The 18260-nt window shown below is 41.3% G+C and overlaps 1 protein-coding gene across 1 annotated transcript in view; it reads left to right on the forward strand.

Moving 5' to 3' along the window:
* znf574 (zinc finger protein 574) overlaps window positions 1–16903 on the forward strand; it is a 33967-nt gene extending 17064 nt beyond the window's left edge. The window contains 2 exon segments of the mRNA XM_014153481.2: window positions 14258–14545; window positions 15807–16903. Coding sequence (XP_014008956.2) covers window positions 14258–14545; window positions 15807–16403 — 885 coding nt within the window. The 3' untranslated portion in view covers window positions 16404–16903.
* Window positions 16904–18260: the final 1357 nt, after the last annotated feature.

The following is an 18260-nucleotide window of genomic DNA, read 5'->3' on the forward strand; positions in this document are numbered from 1 at the left end:
GGTTTGTAGGCCTCCTTGCTTGCACACGATTTTTTTCAGTTTTGCCCACAAATGTTCTATAGGGTTGAAGTCAGGGCTTTGTGATGGCCACTCCAATACCTTGACTTTGTTGTCATTAAGCCATTTTGCCACAACTTTGGAAGTATGCTTGGGGTCATTGTCCATTTCGAAGACCCATTTGTGGCCAAGCTTTAACTTCCTGACTGATGTCTTGAGATGTTGCTTCAATATTTCCATGTAATTTTCCTTTCTCATGATGCCATCTATTTTGTGAAGTGCACAAGTCCCTTCTGCAGGAAGGCACCCCCACAACATGATGCTGCCACCCCCGTGCTTCACAGTTGGGATGGTGTTCTTCGGCTTGCAAGCCTCCCCCTTTTTCCTCCAAACATAACGATGGTCACTATGACCAAACAGTTTTATTTTTGTTTCATCAGACCAGAGGACATTTCGCCAAAAAGTACAATCTTTGTCCCCATGTGCAGTTGCAAACCGTAGTCTGGCTTTTTTTTTGCGGTTTTTGAGCAGTGGCTTCTTCCTTGCTGAGCGGCCTTTCAGGTTATGTCGATATAGGACTCGTTTTACTGTGGATATAGATTTGTTTGTACCTGTTTCCTCCAGCATCTTCACACGGTCCTTTGCTGTTGTTCTGGGATTGATTTGCACCTTTCGCACCAAAGTACGTTCATCTCTAGGAGACAGAACGTGTCTCCTTCCTGAGTGGTATGATGGCTGTGTGGTCCCATGGTGTTTATACTTGCGTACTATTGTTTGTACAGATGAGCGTGGTACATTCAGGTATTTGGAAATTGCTCCCAAGGATGAACCAGACATGGAGGTCCACAATTTTTTTTTCTGAGGTCTTGGCTGATTTCTTTAGATTTTCTTATGATGTCAAGCAAAGAGGCACTGAGTTTGAAGGTAGGCCTTGAAATACATCCACAAGTACACCCCCAATTGACTCAAATGATGTCAATTTGCCTATCAGAAGCTTCTAAAGCCATGACATTTTCTGGAATTTTCCAAGCTGTTTAAATGCACAGTCAACTTATTGTATGCAAACTTCTGACCCACTGGAATTGTGATACAGTGAAATAATCTGTCTGTAAACAATTGTTGGAAAAATTACTTGTGTTATGCACAAAGTAGATGTCCTAACCGACTTGCCAAAAACTATAGTTTGTTAAGAAGAAATTTGTGGAATGGTTGAAAAACGAGTTTTAATGACTCCAACCTAAGTGTATGTAAACTTCCGACTTCAACTGTAGATATTCCATAAAAAATCTGCCGCTTCCAGCTACAATAGTAATTTACAACATCAACAATGTTTACAGTCGTGGCCAAAAGTTTTGAGAATGATACAAATATTAATTTCCACAAAGTTTGCTGCTCGGTGTCTTTAGATATTTTTGTCAATGTTAATATGGAATATTGAAGTATAATTACTAGCATTTCATAAGTGTCAAAGGCTTTTATTGACAATTATATGAAGTTGATGCAAAGAGCCAATATTTGCAGTGTTGACCCTTCTTTTTCAAGACCTCTGCAATCCACCCTGGCATGCTGTCAATTAACTTCTGGGCCACATCCTGACTGATGGCAGCCCATTCTTGCATAATCAATGCTTGGAGTTTGTCAGAATTTGTGGGTTTTTGTTTGTCCACCCGCCTCTTGAGGATTGACCACAAGTTCTCAATGGGATTAAGGTCTGGGAGTTTCCTGGCCATGGACCCAAAATATCGATGTTTTGTTCCCTGAGCCACTTAGTTATTACTTTTGCCTTATGGCAAGGTGCTACATCATGCTGGAAAAGGCATTGTTCGTCACCAAACTGTTCCTGGATGGTTGGGAGAAGTTGCTCTCGGATGTGTTGGTACCATTCTTTGTTCATGGCTGTGTTCTTAGGCAAAATTGTGAGTGAGCCCACTCCCTTGGCTGAGAAGCAACCCCACACATGAATGGTCTCTGGATGCTTTACTGTTGTCATGACACAGGACTGATGGTAGCGCTCACCTTTTCTTCTCCAGACAAGCTTTTTTCCGGGTGCTCTAAACAATCGGAAAGGGGATTCATTAGAGAAAATTACTTTACCCCAGTCCTCAGCAGTCCAATCCCTGTACCTTTTGCAGAATATCAGTCTGATGCTTTTCCTGGAGAGAAGTGGCTTCTTTGCTGTCCTTCTTGACACCAGGCCATCCTCCAAAAGTCTTCGCCTCACTGTGCGTGCCGATGCACTCACACCTGCCTGCTGCTATTCCTGAGCAAGCTCTGTACTGGTGGTGCTCCGATCCCGCAGCTGAATCAACTTTAGGAGACGGTCCTGGCGCTTGCTTGACTTTCTTGGGCGCCCAGAAGCCTTCTTCACAACAATTGAACCGCTCTCCTTGAAGTTCTTGATGATCCGATAAATGGTTGATTTAGGTGAAATCTTACTGGCAGCAATATCCTTGCCTGTGAAGCCCTTTTTGTGCAAAGAAATGATGATGGCACATGTTTCCAGGGCTGAAATGCAGTGGAAATATTTTTGGGGGATTCAGTTCATTTGCATGGCAAAGAGGGACTTTGCAATTAATTGCAATTCATCTGATCACTCTTCATAACATTCTGGAGTATATGCAAATTGCCATCATAACAAACTGAGGCAGCAGAATTTGTGAAAATTAATATTTGTGTCATTCTCAAAACTTTTGGCCGCGACTGTACACTGTATTTCTGATCAAGCTGATGTTATTTTAATGGACCAAAGATGTGCTTTTCTTTCAAAAACAAGGACATTTCTAAGTGACCCCAAACTTTTGAACGGTAGTGTATTTTCAGTCAATAAAAAAACAAGTGCCATTTTAAGATGATTTTATTGAAACTGTAATATCATCAGGTTGTATTATATTGGTGAACACAATCTTGAAAAAGGTCGTAACCTCAGCAATGTGGCGCTTGCTTGTAGAACCCTATGGCTGTGCAATGGCATAGCCTTGTTTTGTTCATTTAGCAGACAAGACTCTTATTTCCAAGCCCTTATCACAGTCAAGACACCTATTTTATTTAAAAAAAACATTATGTAATATAACAGAATAATATAACAGTATAGTGCGAAGTGATTCACATCTCCAGTCTGGGACTGTTATTCTCAGAGTGATTATTTGAAATGTGGGTACATTTTCTCAAGTTGAAAGACACATTTTTCAAGGTTACAAACCAAAACCAAAGTCTTCTTTTTGATATACAGACATTGGATTTTGTGTATTATGCCCGTTCCTTGCAATTTTCTAAATTGATTTAACAATACTACATTGAACACTACATGGGGATGAGTTATGTCCAGGACATCTGTTTGGTGAGTAGGCCTAGACTTAATGATTCTGATGAAAATTCGCTCTTTGTCTTTATCAAACTAATGTTTTTGAATATTTTCAGCGTGAAATCTGTCTATGGTTAGGGTAATAGCCTAGGCCCTAGGCTAACAAATTCTAAATGTCACTAGCCGTTCGCAAAGTAGGGTCGTCACTAACGTTAGTTACCACAGCCGCATACATAGTCATAACCTGCCCGTTTCTACATTTTCGCTTCTTAAAATCTTATTTTTAACCTAACCCTAACTTCACTGTTGACCATATTCCTAACCTTAAATTAAAACCAAAAACCACATTTATTTTCATGAATTTGGACTTTGTGGCTGTGGTAACTAGTAACAACCGCAAAGTAGCCTATTAAGCGGAAAATTACGCAATTATTCAAAAACTGCAGCTCATTGTTGGAACGCAACCAGTCCATTTAGAATTTGTGATAAAAAGTATTATTTGGCAAGGAATGTAGCTTTTGTATCCCATCGGTTAGATATGTTTTTATAGGCATTTATTTATGTAGGCGCACACAGCACGTGTGTGTAGAGGGAGTGGTCAGAGAGTGGAAAGGGAATTTAGGAAGCTGAACTGTGATGCTTGACTTGGTTTATTCTTTGTTGTCACTCAAATGCAGTGGCGATTTTAGCATGTAAATCTTGGTCGGGCAAACTTTTAATTTTTATGCATTCCAACAAAGCCACAACGCTAAACAATACATTAATTCATTTCAAATCAAATGTATTTATATAGCCTTCTTACATCGGCTGATATCTCAAAGTGCTGTACAGAAACCCAGCCTAAAACCCCAAACGGCAAGCAATGCAGGTGTAGAAGCACCTGCATTGCACTATAAAGGTGACAAACAGTGCCCACAAACAGTTAGGGCCTTCATAAAGCTGTCCCAACAGCAGAGCTTTCTTTTCAGCACCATGGAGTGAATCCTTACCAATTCTTATCAGATGAGCCTTGTCTGGCAGGGAAACAGTTAATTCAGCCTCATTTATCATTTACAGCCTTTTTTTTTAAAGCATAGCTGATATGGCTGACTTGCTTAAACAAATGTGGATTCTACTCACAATTGAGGTGTACAAACTATGGCATAAGGGAACGATGAGCGGATAAGAGGCAATCCGTAATTTCGATTAAGACATTAAATGAGCGAGCTAAGACTGACGTAGTCAATATAAATATTTGTTCAGCACTTGTGTAGTGACAGAATTCAGAATATGGGCCGTTCTTACAGTATTCTCCCTGTACACCAAGTCAGAACCGTGGCATAAATAAAGGGGGCATATAAGCTAACGATCAAATCAAACTTTATTTGTCACATGCGCCGAATAAACATGTGTAGACCTTAGCGTGAAATGCTTACTTACAAGCCCTTAACCAACAGTGCAGTTCAAGAAAGAGTTAACCTCTTACATCTAGACGTTCCGCTAGCGGAACACCTGCTCCAATATCCAATGATGGGCGTGGCGCGAAATACAAACTCCTCTAAAATCCGAAAACTTCAATTTTTCAAACATATGACTATTTTACAGCATTTTAAAGACAAGACTCTCGTTAATCTAACCACACTGTCCGATTTCAAAAAGGCTTTACAGCGAAAGCAAAACATTAGATTATGTCAGCAGAGTACCCAGCCAGAAATAATCAGACCCCCATTTTTCAAGCTAGCATATAATGTCACAAAAAACAAAACCACAGCTAAATGCAGCACTAACCTTTCATCTTCATCAGATGACAACCCTAGGACATTATGTTATACAATACATGCATGTTTTGTTCAATCAAGTTTATATTTATATCAAAAACCAGCTTTTTTACATTAGCATGTGACGTTCAGAACTAGCATACCCCCCCGCAAACATCCGGTGAATTTACTAAATTTCTCACGATAAACGTTCACAAAAAACATAACACTTATTTTAAGAATTATAGATACAGAACTCCTCTATGCACTCGATATGTCCGATTTTAAAATAGGTTTTCGGTGAAAGCACATTTTGCAATATTCTCAGTAGATAGCCCAGCCATCACGGCTAGCCATTTAGACACCGACCAAGTTTAGCCCTGACCAAACTCCGATTTACTATTACAAAAGTTTGATTACCTTTGTTGTCTTCGTCAGAATGCACTCCCAGGACTGCTACTTCAATAACAAATGTTGGTTTGGTCCAAAATAATCCATCGTTATATCCAAATAGCGGCGTTTTGTTCGTGCGTTCAAGACACTATCCGAAGTGTAAATAAGGGTCACGAGCATGGCGCAATTCGTGACAAAAGATTTCTAAATATTCCATTACTGTACTTCGAAGCATGTCAACCGCTGTTTAAAATAAAAAAATTTATGCCATTTTTCTCGTAAAAAAGCGATAATATTCCGACCGGGAATCTGCGTTTAGGTAAACAGACGAAAGAAAACAAAGCATTCTGTCGACGCGGGCACGAGCCTGAGTCTCACAGTACTGTAACCAGCCACTACCCAAACGCGCTACTTTTTTTCAACCAGAGCCTGCAAAGCCACGATTCAGCTTTTTGCCGCCTTCTGAGAGCCCATGGGAGCCGTAGGAAGAGTCACGTAACAGCAGAGATCCTCTGTAATGGATAGAGATAATCAAGAAGGGCAAGAAATTGTCAGACAGGCCACTTCCTGCATGGAATCTTCTCAGGTTTTGGCCTGCCAAATGAGTTCTGTTATACTCACAGACACCATTCAAACAGTTTTAGAAACTTTGGAGTGTTTTCTATCCAAAGCTAATAATTATATGCATATTCTAGTTTCTGGGCAGGAGTAATTATCAGATTAAATCGGGTACGTTTTTTATCCGGCTGTGAAAATACTGCCCCCTAGCCATCACAGGTTAAGAAAATATTTATCAAATAAACTAAAGTCAAAAATAATAAAGTAAGACAATAAAATAATGGGGCTATATACAGGGGGTTCTCGTAACGAATCAATGTGCGGGGATACAGGTTAGTTGAGGTAATTTGTACATGTAGGTAGGGTTGAAGTGACTATGCATAGATTGTAAACAGTGTGAAGCAGCAGTGTAAAAAAAAAAAACGGGGGCAATTTGATTAATTGTTCAGCGGTCTTATGACTTAGGGGTCGAAGCTGTTAAAGAGCCGGTTGGTCCTAGACTTGACGCTCTGGTACCGCTTGCCGTGCGGTTGCAGAGAAAACAGTATATGACTTGGGTGACTGGAGTCTTTGACAATTTTTGGGGCTTTCCTAGGCGGTGTCAGAGTATATAGGTCCTGGATGGCAGGAAGCTTGGCCCCAGTAATGTACTGGACCGTACGCACTACCCTCTGTAGCACCTTACGGTCAGATATCGAGCAGTTACCATACCAGGTGGTGATGCAACCGGTTAGGATGCTCTCGATGGTGCAGCTGTATAACTTTTTGAGGATCTGGGGACCCATGCCAAATCTTTTCAGTCTCCTGAGGGGGAAAAGGTGTTGTCATGCACTCTTCACGACTGTCTTGGTGTGTTTGGACCGTGATTGTTCGTTGGTGATGTGGACACCAAGGAACTTGAAACTCTCAACCCGCTCCACTACAGCCCCGTCAAAGTTAACCTGTCTGGGCTAGGGGCCAGTATTTTCACGGCCGGATGAAAAACGTACCCAATTTAAACAGGTTACTACTCTGGCCCAGAAACTAGAATATGCATATTATTAGTAGATTTGGATAGAAAACAATCTGAAGTTTCTAAAACGGTTTGAATGGTGTCTGTGAATATAACAGAACTCATATGGCAGGCAAAAACCTGAGAAAAATCCAAGCAGGAAGTGAAAAGTCTGAGAATTGCAGTTCTTCTTTTGATTCTCTATCGAAGCTCCAGTGTCTGTGGGGTGACGTTGCACTTCCTAAGGCTTCCATTGGCTGTCTAAAGCCTTCAGAAAGTGGTTTGAGCATTTTCCTGTCCCTGGGCTGATAATAGGAGCTCAGTTACTGAGTGGTCTGCCTGGCAACAAAGGGATTGGATATGCTCGGTCCCGCAAGCGCACCGTTCCTTCTTTTTCTTCTTGAATGAATATGCTATTGTCTGGTTGGAATATGATCTCAATTTTAAGTTAAAAATACCATAAAGATTGATTTTAAACAGCGTTTGACATGCTTCTAAGTACGGTAATGGAACATTTTGACTTTTTATCTCGTTCCGCGCTCGCGCGTTATGCTTTTGGATAAGTGATCTGTACGCACGAACAAAACGGAGGTATTTGGACATAAATATGGATTATTTGGATCAAAAACAACATTTCTTGTGGAAGTAGCAGTCCTGGGAGTGCATTCTGACGAAGATCAGCAAAGGTAATACAATATTTGTAATACTAATTCTGAGTTTAGGTTTCCCCGAATTTGGCGGGTGTCTGAATAGCTCGCCGTGATGGCTGAGCTATGTACTCAGAATATTGAAAAATGTGCTTTCTCCGTAAAGCTATTTTAAAATCTGACACAGCGGTTGCATAAAGGAGTTGTCTATCTATAATTCTTAAAATAATTGTTATGTATTTTGTCAACGTTTATGATGAGTATTTTTGTAAATTGATGTGCACATTCACCGGACGATTTGGTGGGAATACATTTTCTGAATATCACGCGCCAATGTAAAATGCTGTTTTTGGATATAAATATGAAGTTTATCGAACAAAACATACATGTATTGTGTAACATAATGTCCTAGGAGTGTCATCTGATGAAGATCGTCAAAGGTTAGTGCTTCATTTCGCTGTGTTTTGGGTTTTATTGACATATGTCCTTGCTTGGAAAATGGCTGTGTGATTATTTTTGTCTATGTACTCTCATAATCTAATGTTTTGCTTTCGCTGTAAAGCCTTTTTGAAATCGGACAATGTAGTTAGATTAACAAGAAGTGTATCTTTAAAATGGTGTAAAATAGTCGTATGTTTGAGAAAGTTTAATTATTGCATTTTGTTGTTTTTGAATTTTCCACCCTGATATTGCACTGGCTGTGTCCCGCAGGTGGGACGCTACCGTCCCACCTAGCCCATAGAAGTTAATGGGGGCCTGTTGGGCCCGCCTTTCCTGTAGTCCACGATCAGCTCCTTTGTCTTGCTCACATTGAGGGAGAGGTCTCTAACCTCCTCCCTATAGGCTGTCTCATCGTTGTCGGTAATCAGGCTACCACTGTTGTGTCGTCAGCAAACTTAATGATGGTGTTGGAGTCGTGTTTGGCCACGCAGTTGTGGGTGAACAGGGAGTACAGGAAGGCACTAAGCACACACCCCTGAGGGGCCCCAGTGTTGAGGATCAGCGTAGCAGATGTGTTGTTGCCTACCCTTACCACCTGGGGGTGGCCGTCAGGAAGTCCAGGATCCAGTTGCAGAGGGAGGTGTTTAGTCCCAGGGTCCTTAGCTTAGTGAGGAGTTTTGTGGGCACTATGGTGTTGAACGCTGAGCTGTAGTCAATGAACAGCATTCTCACATAGGTGTTCCTTTTTGTCCAGGTGGGAAAGGGCAGTGTGGAGTGCGATTGAGATTGTGTCATCTGTGGATCTGTTGGGGCGGTATGCGAATTGGAGTGGGTCTAGGGTATCCGGGAGGATGCTGTTGATGCGAGCCATGACTAGCCTTTCAAAGCACTTCATGGCTATCGACGTGAGTGCTACTGGTCAGGTTACCTTTGCTTCCTTGGGCACAGGGGCTATGGTGGTCTGCTTGAAACATGTACAGTAGGTATTACAGACTCAGTCAGGAAGAGGTTGAACTCATAAAGTCTGAGGTTTCCCAGTTCCGAGTTTCCGGTTGTTTTCAACGCGGCAGAAGTCATGCTCGCTTGACAGCATGGGCAATGTATTCAACCTTTTCTGGCCCATGGTGTTGCGTGTGAATGTTTATCCTTTTAAGCTTGGAAAAGAAACCCTTAAACCCATACTTGGACCACACACCATCTCCACTGAATAGCAGGCAGGGGAAGAAAAATAGGGATTGCTTTGCAACGCTTGCAGTTAGCCACTGATTGTTTCCAAACCACTCATTGTTGAATTTGTGATTTCCAACTTGTTTTGTAATGTTTATGTCCAATGGCCGATGAGCACCGATACGTTTTATTTATAATTTCTCTTCATATGACAATGATTGAAAAGGATGTGCCAGTAAATGGTCAATGTGATTCATGATGAAGACTGCTTGTCTAGCTTGCTAGCTAAGATTTTGAAAGTATGATGACATGTCCAATCAAAGCTACGGTAGATATAACATGATTTGACGTCATTTTATCCGTGGCTTATGACTTTGAGCCTTCTTGGATGGGTACTTCTAATGTAAATCAATGGTAGCACTCAAGGGGGCTTGATCTTTCAAGCTCTTCCTGTAAATTTTGTGTCGACATGGTGTCCCCATGACTGACAGAACACTGATCCAATCATGGTGCAATTAGAGAAGATTACCAACTCCTATGCTCTGTATTTTCAGCCGGTTGCCCCTCCACCACATAAAGCACTGAGCTAGGCTGAAACACCTGCATTTTGGAGCTGCTTTACTCAAGAAAGTAAAAAAGAGACCATGTTTTTATGCGGCTTTATTAACACATTTTTATAATATATATTTTTTTTACATTGTTTTGCAAACTGATATGTCACACATCAGTTTGCAAAATAATGTAAAAAAATGCCCCCCCCCCCCCAAAATGACAAAATAACATGCAAAACACGCAACAAAAAACAAACAATTTATTTTAAATATTTTTAGATATCGTTTTTTTTTTTAGCTAAACAGGCTCTGCCCCACATGCCCTGAATGGCCGGTCGCCACTGTGTAAATGCACATGTGCACATTGTCGTGTCTTTGGCATCATTAAAGTGAAGACTGTTATTTTATCAAATCAATTCTCTGTAATTATTATTACGTGATTAAACTAATCATGTATATTTAATTAACTATGAAGTTGGGGCACCAAGGAAAATCTTCAGATTACAAAGTTATAATTTTCCTAATATAACTCTTCAGATATTTTAATATATGATCAATTAGTCTTCTAATTAATGAATTATTCTTTACCTCACGTTAGTCTCATTCCGAACGTCGTAAATCTTTGGTTATCTGCACGAACCCAGCCTTTACTATGAATCATCCATACATCAATTGTCTTAATCATTTATTTACTAACTAACTAACTAACTAAATAATCACATAAATGCATAAACAAACAAACCGTAGATATGGTTACAAGGAAATGATAGGGGATGTTCCCTAGTGGGCTAAGCCGATATGCCGGCTTGGTGGACAAAGGGAAGTGGGTCTGGACTGAGAAGGGCGGGAATTACAAGAGTCACTACACAGCTGATAATTATATTGATTGAAACGCTAATCCTTTGCACATGAACGCTCACTAATTCAGAAATCATTGCAATCAATATATATTTACACTCAGTGTGTCGTCAGAGATCTCTGTTGGAATCGTCCGTCTTTCTGTTGGAAAGTTCATCCGCTCGTCTCTCCATCTGCTTCCAAGAAGTCTCTCGTGGTTAGAATGGATACGTCAGAGTCCCATTCAGAAATGTTCTTATAGGATAGATGTTTCGGAGGTTGTCGGTCTTCGCATTCCAGGTCGACATAATTCCTAGCTGCAGCCTAGTAATTAGTATTGAAGGTTTGATCTTATTCTGTCGGTATCCATAGTCTCAGAATTTAACCATTCCCACCGTGTAGCCAATGCTCCACGTGGTTTAGTTAGGAATTCAACAACATTACAACCTTAGCTTATACAGAGGTTTTGTGGTCTCTACTGTCGTGTCTTTGGCATCATTAAAACTGAAGACATATTTATCAAATAACTCTCTGTAATTATTATTACGCGATTAAACTGATTAATCGTGTAACGGTAATTAACTAGGAAGTCGGGGCACCAAGGAAAATATTCAGATTACAAAGTTATAATTTTCGTAATATAACTTTCGGATATCATAATATCTGATCTATTAGTCTTCGGATTAATGATGTATTCTTTACCTCGTCAGTCTCATTCCAAACGTCGTAAATTGTTGGTTATCTGCACGAACGCAGTCTTCACTATGAGACATCCATACATCAATTGTCTTAAAATAATTTATTTACTAAGTAATTCACAGAAATGCATACAAACAGTAGATATCGTTACAAAGAAATGATAAAGGAATGTGCCCTAGTGGGCTAAACCGGCATGGCGGCTTGTTAGACAAAAGGTTGATAAGAGTTGATAATTATAACAATTGAAATGCTAATCCTTTGCACATGAACGCTCACTCATTCGGGAACAATTGCAATCAATATATATATTTACGCTCAGTGTGTCGTCGGGATCTTTGTTGAAAAGTTCGTTCTGTTGGAGAGTTTTGTTTTCGCGTTCTCTCTCTCTCTCTCTCGGTTAGAATGGATATTTCAAAGTGACATTCATTAATGTCGTTATAGGACAGATGTTTCGTCGGTCTTCGCATTTAATGATACCCGAATTCCTAGCTGCAGACTAGTAATTAATATCAAAGACTTGTTATTATTCTGTCGGTATCAATAGTCTAAGAGTTTAACCACGTGGTATGGTTAAAGTTCAGAACGAGGAATGCATGGTCAAACCTTGGCCCTCTCGTTATCGAGGTAAGCTGGTCTCCAACCTTTAGCCACTCGTAATGGAGGTAAGCTCGGTCTGGTGATAGAAACCCTGGGTGGGGGTTATATTCGGAATAGCAGAAAAGGGCTGTCTCATGACACCAGGTCCCGTCTGTTCATGGGGGCGTGCCGATGGCTTGGTGAAACTTTAAACAGAAATACAATTCTCTCACATTAACATCTTACAAGCATCCCAACATATTCCAAATAGCTTTATCCTTTATTCATTTTATACAACCATTAGGTGTAAGTCTCACAACTGAGGCTATTATATAAACAGCGCCATGGTAATGTGGCCATATTGTCTCTCATGAGCTTCACAAAATTGTACCAAACGGACCAGTTCGTAGCTGGATTCTTCACCGATCTTTTATACCTTCTCCAGAACATAAATGTCGTTCGGTTCTCCAGTCCTGTGAGGTGGAAGAATTCCTGGGTTCTTTCTATGAAACCCACTCTCTCTTTATACTGTGGCCATGAGGCGGGACATTTTCTTAGGAATTTACGACCGCTCTCACAGAGCCTGGGTAGGGGAGACAGAGGTAGGGAGATGGTGCATAGAAAACCCAAAGAGGGCAACGTCATGACACTACTCAACCTTCACCCCCCTCAGCTGACCGAGGTACGCGCGGTCTAAAGAGTATTTCTTCAGGTGGGGGTTTTATTCCGAACAGTAGAAAACGGCTGTCCCATGATGCCAGATCAATGTCTGTGCTCATGGGGGCGGGCCAATGACTTAGTTAAACTTTAAAGGGAATACAATTCTCATTTTATACAATAATTAGATGCAAACCTCATAACGGAGGCTCCTGTATAAACAGAGTTAATGTGGCTGTATTGTCTTTCAATGAGGTCACAACATGGAACAAAACGGACCGGTCGTAGCTGGCTTCTCCACCGACCGTTTACACATTCTCCAAAACATGGATATTGTTCAGTTCTCAAGTTCTGTGATGTAGAAGAAGTTCCTTTGTTCTACTTTGAAACTCTCTCTCTCTATACTGCCTGGCCATGAGGAGAGAGTCTCCTCTAGGAATTTATGACCTGAGATAACAGAACCTGGGTGTAGGGGGAAGAGAGAGGTGGTGAGAGAGAGGGGGATGGTACTCGCTATACCCAAAGAGGGCCACGTCATGACAGTATGGAACAGTCAAAGCAAATTGCCGTTGTTTCAAGACAAAAGTTTGACCAAATTGTTTTACAGTATTTGAAAAAAATATTGATCTCTGGTTAAAGATGGCGTTTTGACGTCGATTATTCATGCCCATCCCTAGTTCAGTCTGTTTTCCACCAGACACTGGGATATTCATTCATCTTTCAGCAAGACAGTAACCTAAAATATAAGGCCAAATCTGAACTGGAGTTGCTTCCCAAGAAGTGAATATTCCTGAGTGGCTGAGTTAGTTTTGACTTAAATCTGCTTGAAAATCTATGGCAAGACCTGGAAATGGTTGTCAAGCAATGATCAACAACCAGTTTGACAGAGTTTGAATAATTTTGAAAATAATAATGGGCCAATGTTGCACAATCCAAGTGTGTAAAGGTCTTAGATACATACCCAGAAAGACTCACAGCTGTAATCGCTGCCAAAGGTGATTCTAACATGTATTGGCTCAAGGGGTTGAATACTTGTCTAATCAAGATATATTCATTTTTCATACTAATCAAGATATATTCATTTTTCATATATATATATCTCTTGATTAGACAAGTGTGTGTGTGTATATATATATATAATTTTTTTTTTTATTATTATTTTTTTACAAATGTTCGAATATTTCTTCCACTTTGACAGAGTATTTTGTGTAGATTGTTGACAAAATGATTACAATTATGTCCATTTTAATTCCACTTTGTAACAACAAAATGTGGAAAAAGTCAAGGGGTGTGAATATGTGAAGGCACTGTATAGACATAGATACTGTAATAGTAGGATCTTACTCTACACTAGTTATACCTTATAGACAAAGATACTGTAATAGTAGGATCTTACTCTACACTAGTTATACCTTATAGACAAAGATACTGTAATAGTAGGATCTTACTCTAAACTAGTTATACCTTATAGACAAAGATACTGTAATAGTAGGATCTTACTCTAAACTAGTTATACCTTATAGACAAAGATACTGTAATAGTTGGATATTACTCTACACTAGTTATACCTTATAGACAAAGATACTGTAATAGTAGGATCTTACTCTAAACTAGTTATACCTTATAGACAAAGATACTGTAATAGTTGGATATTACTCTACACTAGTTATACCTTATAGACGTGTCCCTCCTCTCTGCTCATCCAGGTGGAGTGTGATATGTGTGGTCATTGCTGTATGACCCAGGAGGGTCTAGACCTCCATCGGCTGTCCCATACGGGTCAGACCCCCCTGCGCTGCCCCCTGTCCCCCTGCAGACGGCGCTTCGCCTCCAGCTCTGCCCTGGGGGAGCACATTGTGGCCCACTGCCAGGGGACTCTGGGGAAGGGCCGCGGCTCCAAGAGGTTCCACTGCCAGATCTGTGGGAAGGACTTTGCCTATACCTCCACCTTCAACGTCCACATGAGGATCCACACCGATGAGAGGCCCTTCGAGGTAAGGGGGTGGGGGGGTGGAGATGATTGTGTGTGTGTGGTGGGTTATCTACTGCACACGACTGACGTTCATTATGGTGTGTCTTGTTCTGAAGTGATTTAAAACACAAGGTATCAATTAGATTGTCAAATTTTTTAGCAGAAGCAGAAAAGGCCGTCCGGACAAGACTTCTGCCTGTGGTTACTTTTATTATTATTTCATTCACTTCTCACTTCACCCCTGCCGCTCCCCCAATGGACATTCACCCTGCCCCACCCCCCAATGGAAATATATCATTGTTACAGTTGTAAATATGGATATTTTATTATTTTATTCACTTCTCTTTTTGACCTGCACCGTTGGAGCTCGGAGCTTAACAATGTCACTGTACCCTGCAAATGACATCTGTGACCCTGTGCATGTGACTAATAAACTAATCTAATCATCTCATCTACAAAATACAAGCTGTGGTTGTGGTCACCCCAGTGTATTATGCCCGCTGGTGTCCTCCCTTCCTCTACACTTCCTATGATTAATGAGTGAGGCTGAGTTAGAGCCTACCATCTCCCCTCTGTGTTACTATTCTGGGACCCAGCGCCATTAGGCAGTGTCCTAAACACAGGACCAACCAGCCTCTCTGCTCACTGTGGCAGAACAGCCCCAGGCTTCTATAGTTCAATAAAAATGCAGTCCAAGCTGTAAAGGTACTGGTGAGAATGTCCCTCTGGTTCTACTAATGGTAGGCGTTGTCTCTGGTCATTCAGTATGACAGACAGGCAGGTAACACTGCTGTGTGGAAAAAGATGAATGTCCTTCAGTAGTAGTGCAGCTCTGTTCTGTCAGCTTCTTTTTTTCTGTTCTTTATCTCTACCTACCATTGTCCTCTGCCCTCCCTAGATCTCTCTCGCTCTCTCTCTCTTCTCACACATTGTTTTTCTACCCCTCCTATTCTTTTGCCTCTTCAGCCAGAAGTGCTGTGTCTACAAATTTGGAGAAGTGTTTCAGAAAATATTTTTTCATAAGTTTTCAAGATATAAAATCTGAGTTTTAATGTCCGCTCTTCTCCTCTTGTTCTTGTTCTCTCGTTATGTTTTCCAATCCTACCCATCCTTCTCCCCTCCACTCTTCTTCCTCCTCTTCAACTTCTCCTCCCTCTTTCTTTCCGTTCACTCTCTGCCTCTCTTCTCTCTCTCCTCTTCCCCTTTCTGCTCTTTCCCCCTCTCTCTGTCCTCCTCCCACTCTCTGCTCTGTCTCCCCATGTCCCCTCCTCCTCCTCTCTCAGTGTTCTACGTGTGGGAAGCGTTTCCGCCAGCTGCCCCACCTCAAGGACCATGAGCGTATCCACAGCGGCCTGCGGCCCTTCTGCTGCTGGGTGTGTGGTAAAGCCTTCAGTGTGGCCGGCCGTCTTACTGAGCACGCCCGCATCCACAGCGGAGAGACGCCCTACACCTGCTATCGCTGCCCCTCAGCCTTCCGCTCACGCTCCAACCTCGACAAACACATCCGTCTCCATGATGACGGAACGGATGGAACCACGGCCAACGACGCAGAGGCGGAAGATGCGAGGGTGCTCTTGTCTACAGGGACGGGATCAGGTGGCGAGGGGGAGTCGGCGGTGCAGACCATTCTGCTGGTCCAGGCGGATGGAACCACAGAGGGGGTGATGGTGCCGGCCGTGCCCGTCTCAGAGCACTCCTCTGGGGCTATGTTCTCTGGGCAGGCTGGATCCTCCCAGGTGGTGTTCTTGGGTGGTCAGGCCATCTCTGTCCCCTCCCTGTCAGCCATCATGGAGGGACATGAGATCCCCTCGGTCACTGTGGTAGAGGGACAGGATGTACCACACACCATAGAGTTCATCCTAGAGGAGACCATCTCATAGAGGAGACTGGAGAGGGAAGAAAGGGGAGGGTTTGTGATAGAATGTATTACAGACTGAAAGAGGGTAGGATTTTCAGTTAGTGTTGAGTTAAATCAAGAGGTATAGTTTTTGCTGCTTCCTCAGTGCCGGGGCTATTCTTGTTAAATGGTCCGAAATATTGTTTAATCGACTTAAATGATCTACGCATCTACATATGAATTGATTTTGACAGAGTTTAGTGAAGGATCGGATATGTGGCCCTTAAGCTTTGAGAGGTGCTTGGAAGAGCAGAATTGATTTTAAATGTTGAAATCGTACAGCGAAGCCAGTGAAGCAAACAGCAGTTGCATGGTAAAGCATTTATCCTGTTTACAATGAGAAGTTGATTGAAAAGCTGATTGTAAAAGTGTTCCCAGAGTGTGTACCGTCAATATTATTTAGAGTGAGTTTTATCAGGGTTGGACTTGAGTCGCCCATAAAATGTCCTCTGTTTTCTTTTTAATAAAAGGCTTCAGCTTTCACCGTTTCTCCAACGCTTCTATCATTTTATAAGGAGGATGACACGTGGTCCTTGCCCTGAAACATCTCACACATAAGATAGGATGGACTTTATGGGCCCCACTGTAAATCCACAACGCTCTCGCTTGACATCATCAATATGGACTTTCTGACACAGGTACCCACCGAGTCACAGAAGCAGAGCTCAGGAGGGCAGTAATATGAGAGATCCCCATACAAGTCATGTAATTACCCAGGATATTTGTTTCAATGTTTGTCACTGTTGACGTATATAGATTTAACAGTAATGTTAATATAATGTCTATGACATAAATATGAATAGATGAAGTTAATATTGTAATTCCATATGATAAGGAAGGAGAGGATTTATGATGATCTCAACTGAATGCGGAAGTACACGTCATATTGCTGTATCATTATGCTATAGTGGATAGCTAGATATCAAAAATAATGATCTAATTTGTGTTTAAATGAAAAAAGGCTTGATGTGATAGAACTTTTCCAGTGCTGCAGCAGCCCATAATCGTAATCTAAAGCGCCGTTTATGACTGTTGCACACCCAGCGAATGCTGACTGGAGCGTTTTCACACAAACACTCTGTCTTGATTTGTTTTCATGACATGAAATGAGAAATGCTGTTGATTGTGTTGGAGACAGAGAGAGAAATTGGCTCATTTTAGCATAGGAGCCAAGTATGAAAATGTTTTTTTTTTTTTTTTCAGCCTTTCATGGGAAGAGAGAATGTATTCTGAAAATGTAACAGACCCTCACTAGTGTGAGATAAGGAACCAGCAGTGTTATTGGTGAGTGGTTAGCATGTCTTGGGGATATGATCTATGTGCATCTGTAACTTTCTCACTAATCATTATTCCCTATTCATTCAGGATTATCCGTAATCATGGTAGCATACACATTCATGACGAATTGTTTAGAAACATGTTGTATTCTTATTTACAATAAAATTGACTCAATAATGACACATTATTTACCATTCATTTCTATTGGGCACAAAATAATCTGAAATACAACCAAAACAAACTGCAAATGCATCCAACAAGTTAGTAGAGTCACAAGCTACACAATTTGTCCAAATCCTTTTCCTTCCTTAAATGGGGGGGGGGACTATGTACAAAAAGTGCTGTTCTTTCTAAATGGTTCACCCGATATGGATGAAATACACTCAAATTAAAGCTGACAGTCTGCACTTTAACATATGCATTGTATCATTTCAAATCCAAGGTGCTGGAGTACAGAGCCAAAACATGTCACTGTCCCAATACTTTTGGAGCTCAGTGTATGTGGCCCAACTGGAGGATTGCTAAAAACATTGTGGGCTAAATGTCGTTAGAATTTGTTGTC

Source organism: Salmo salar, chromosome ssa02 (assembly GCF_905237065.1).
Source record: "Salmo salar chromosome ssa02, Ssal_v3.1, whole genome shotgun sequence".
NCBI classification, from domain to species: Eukaryota; Metazoa; Chordata; class Actinopteri; order Salmoniformes; family Salmonidae; genus Salmo; species Salmo salar.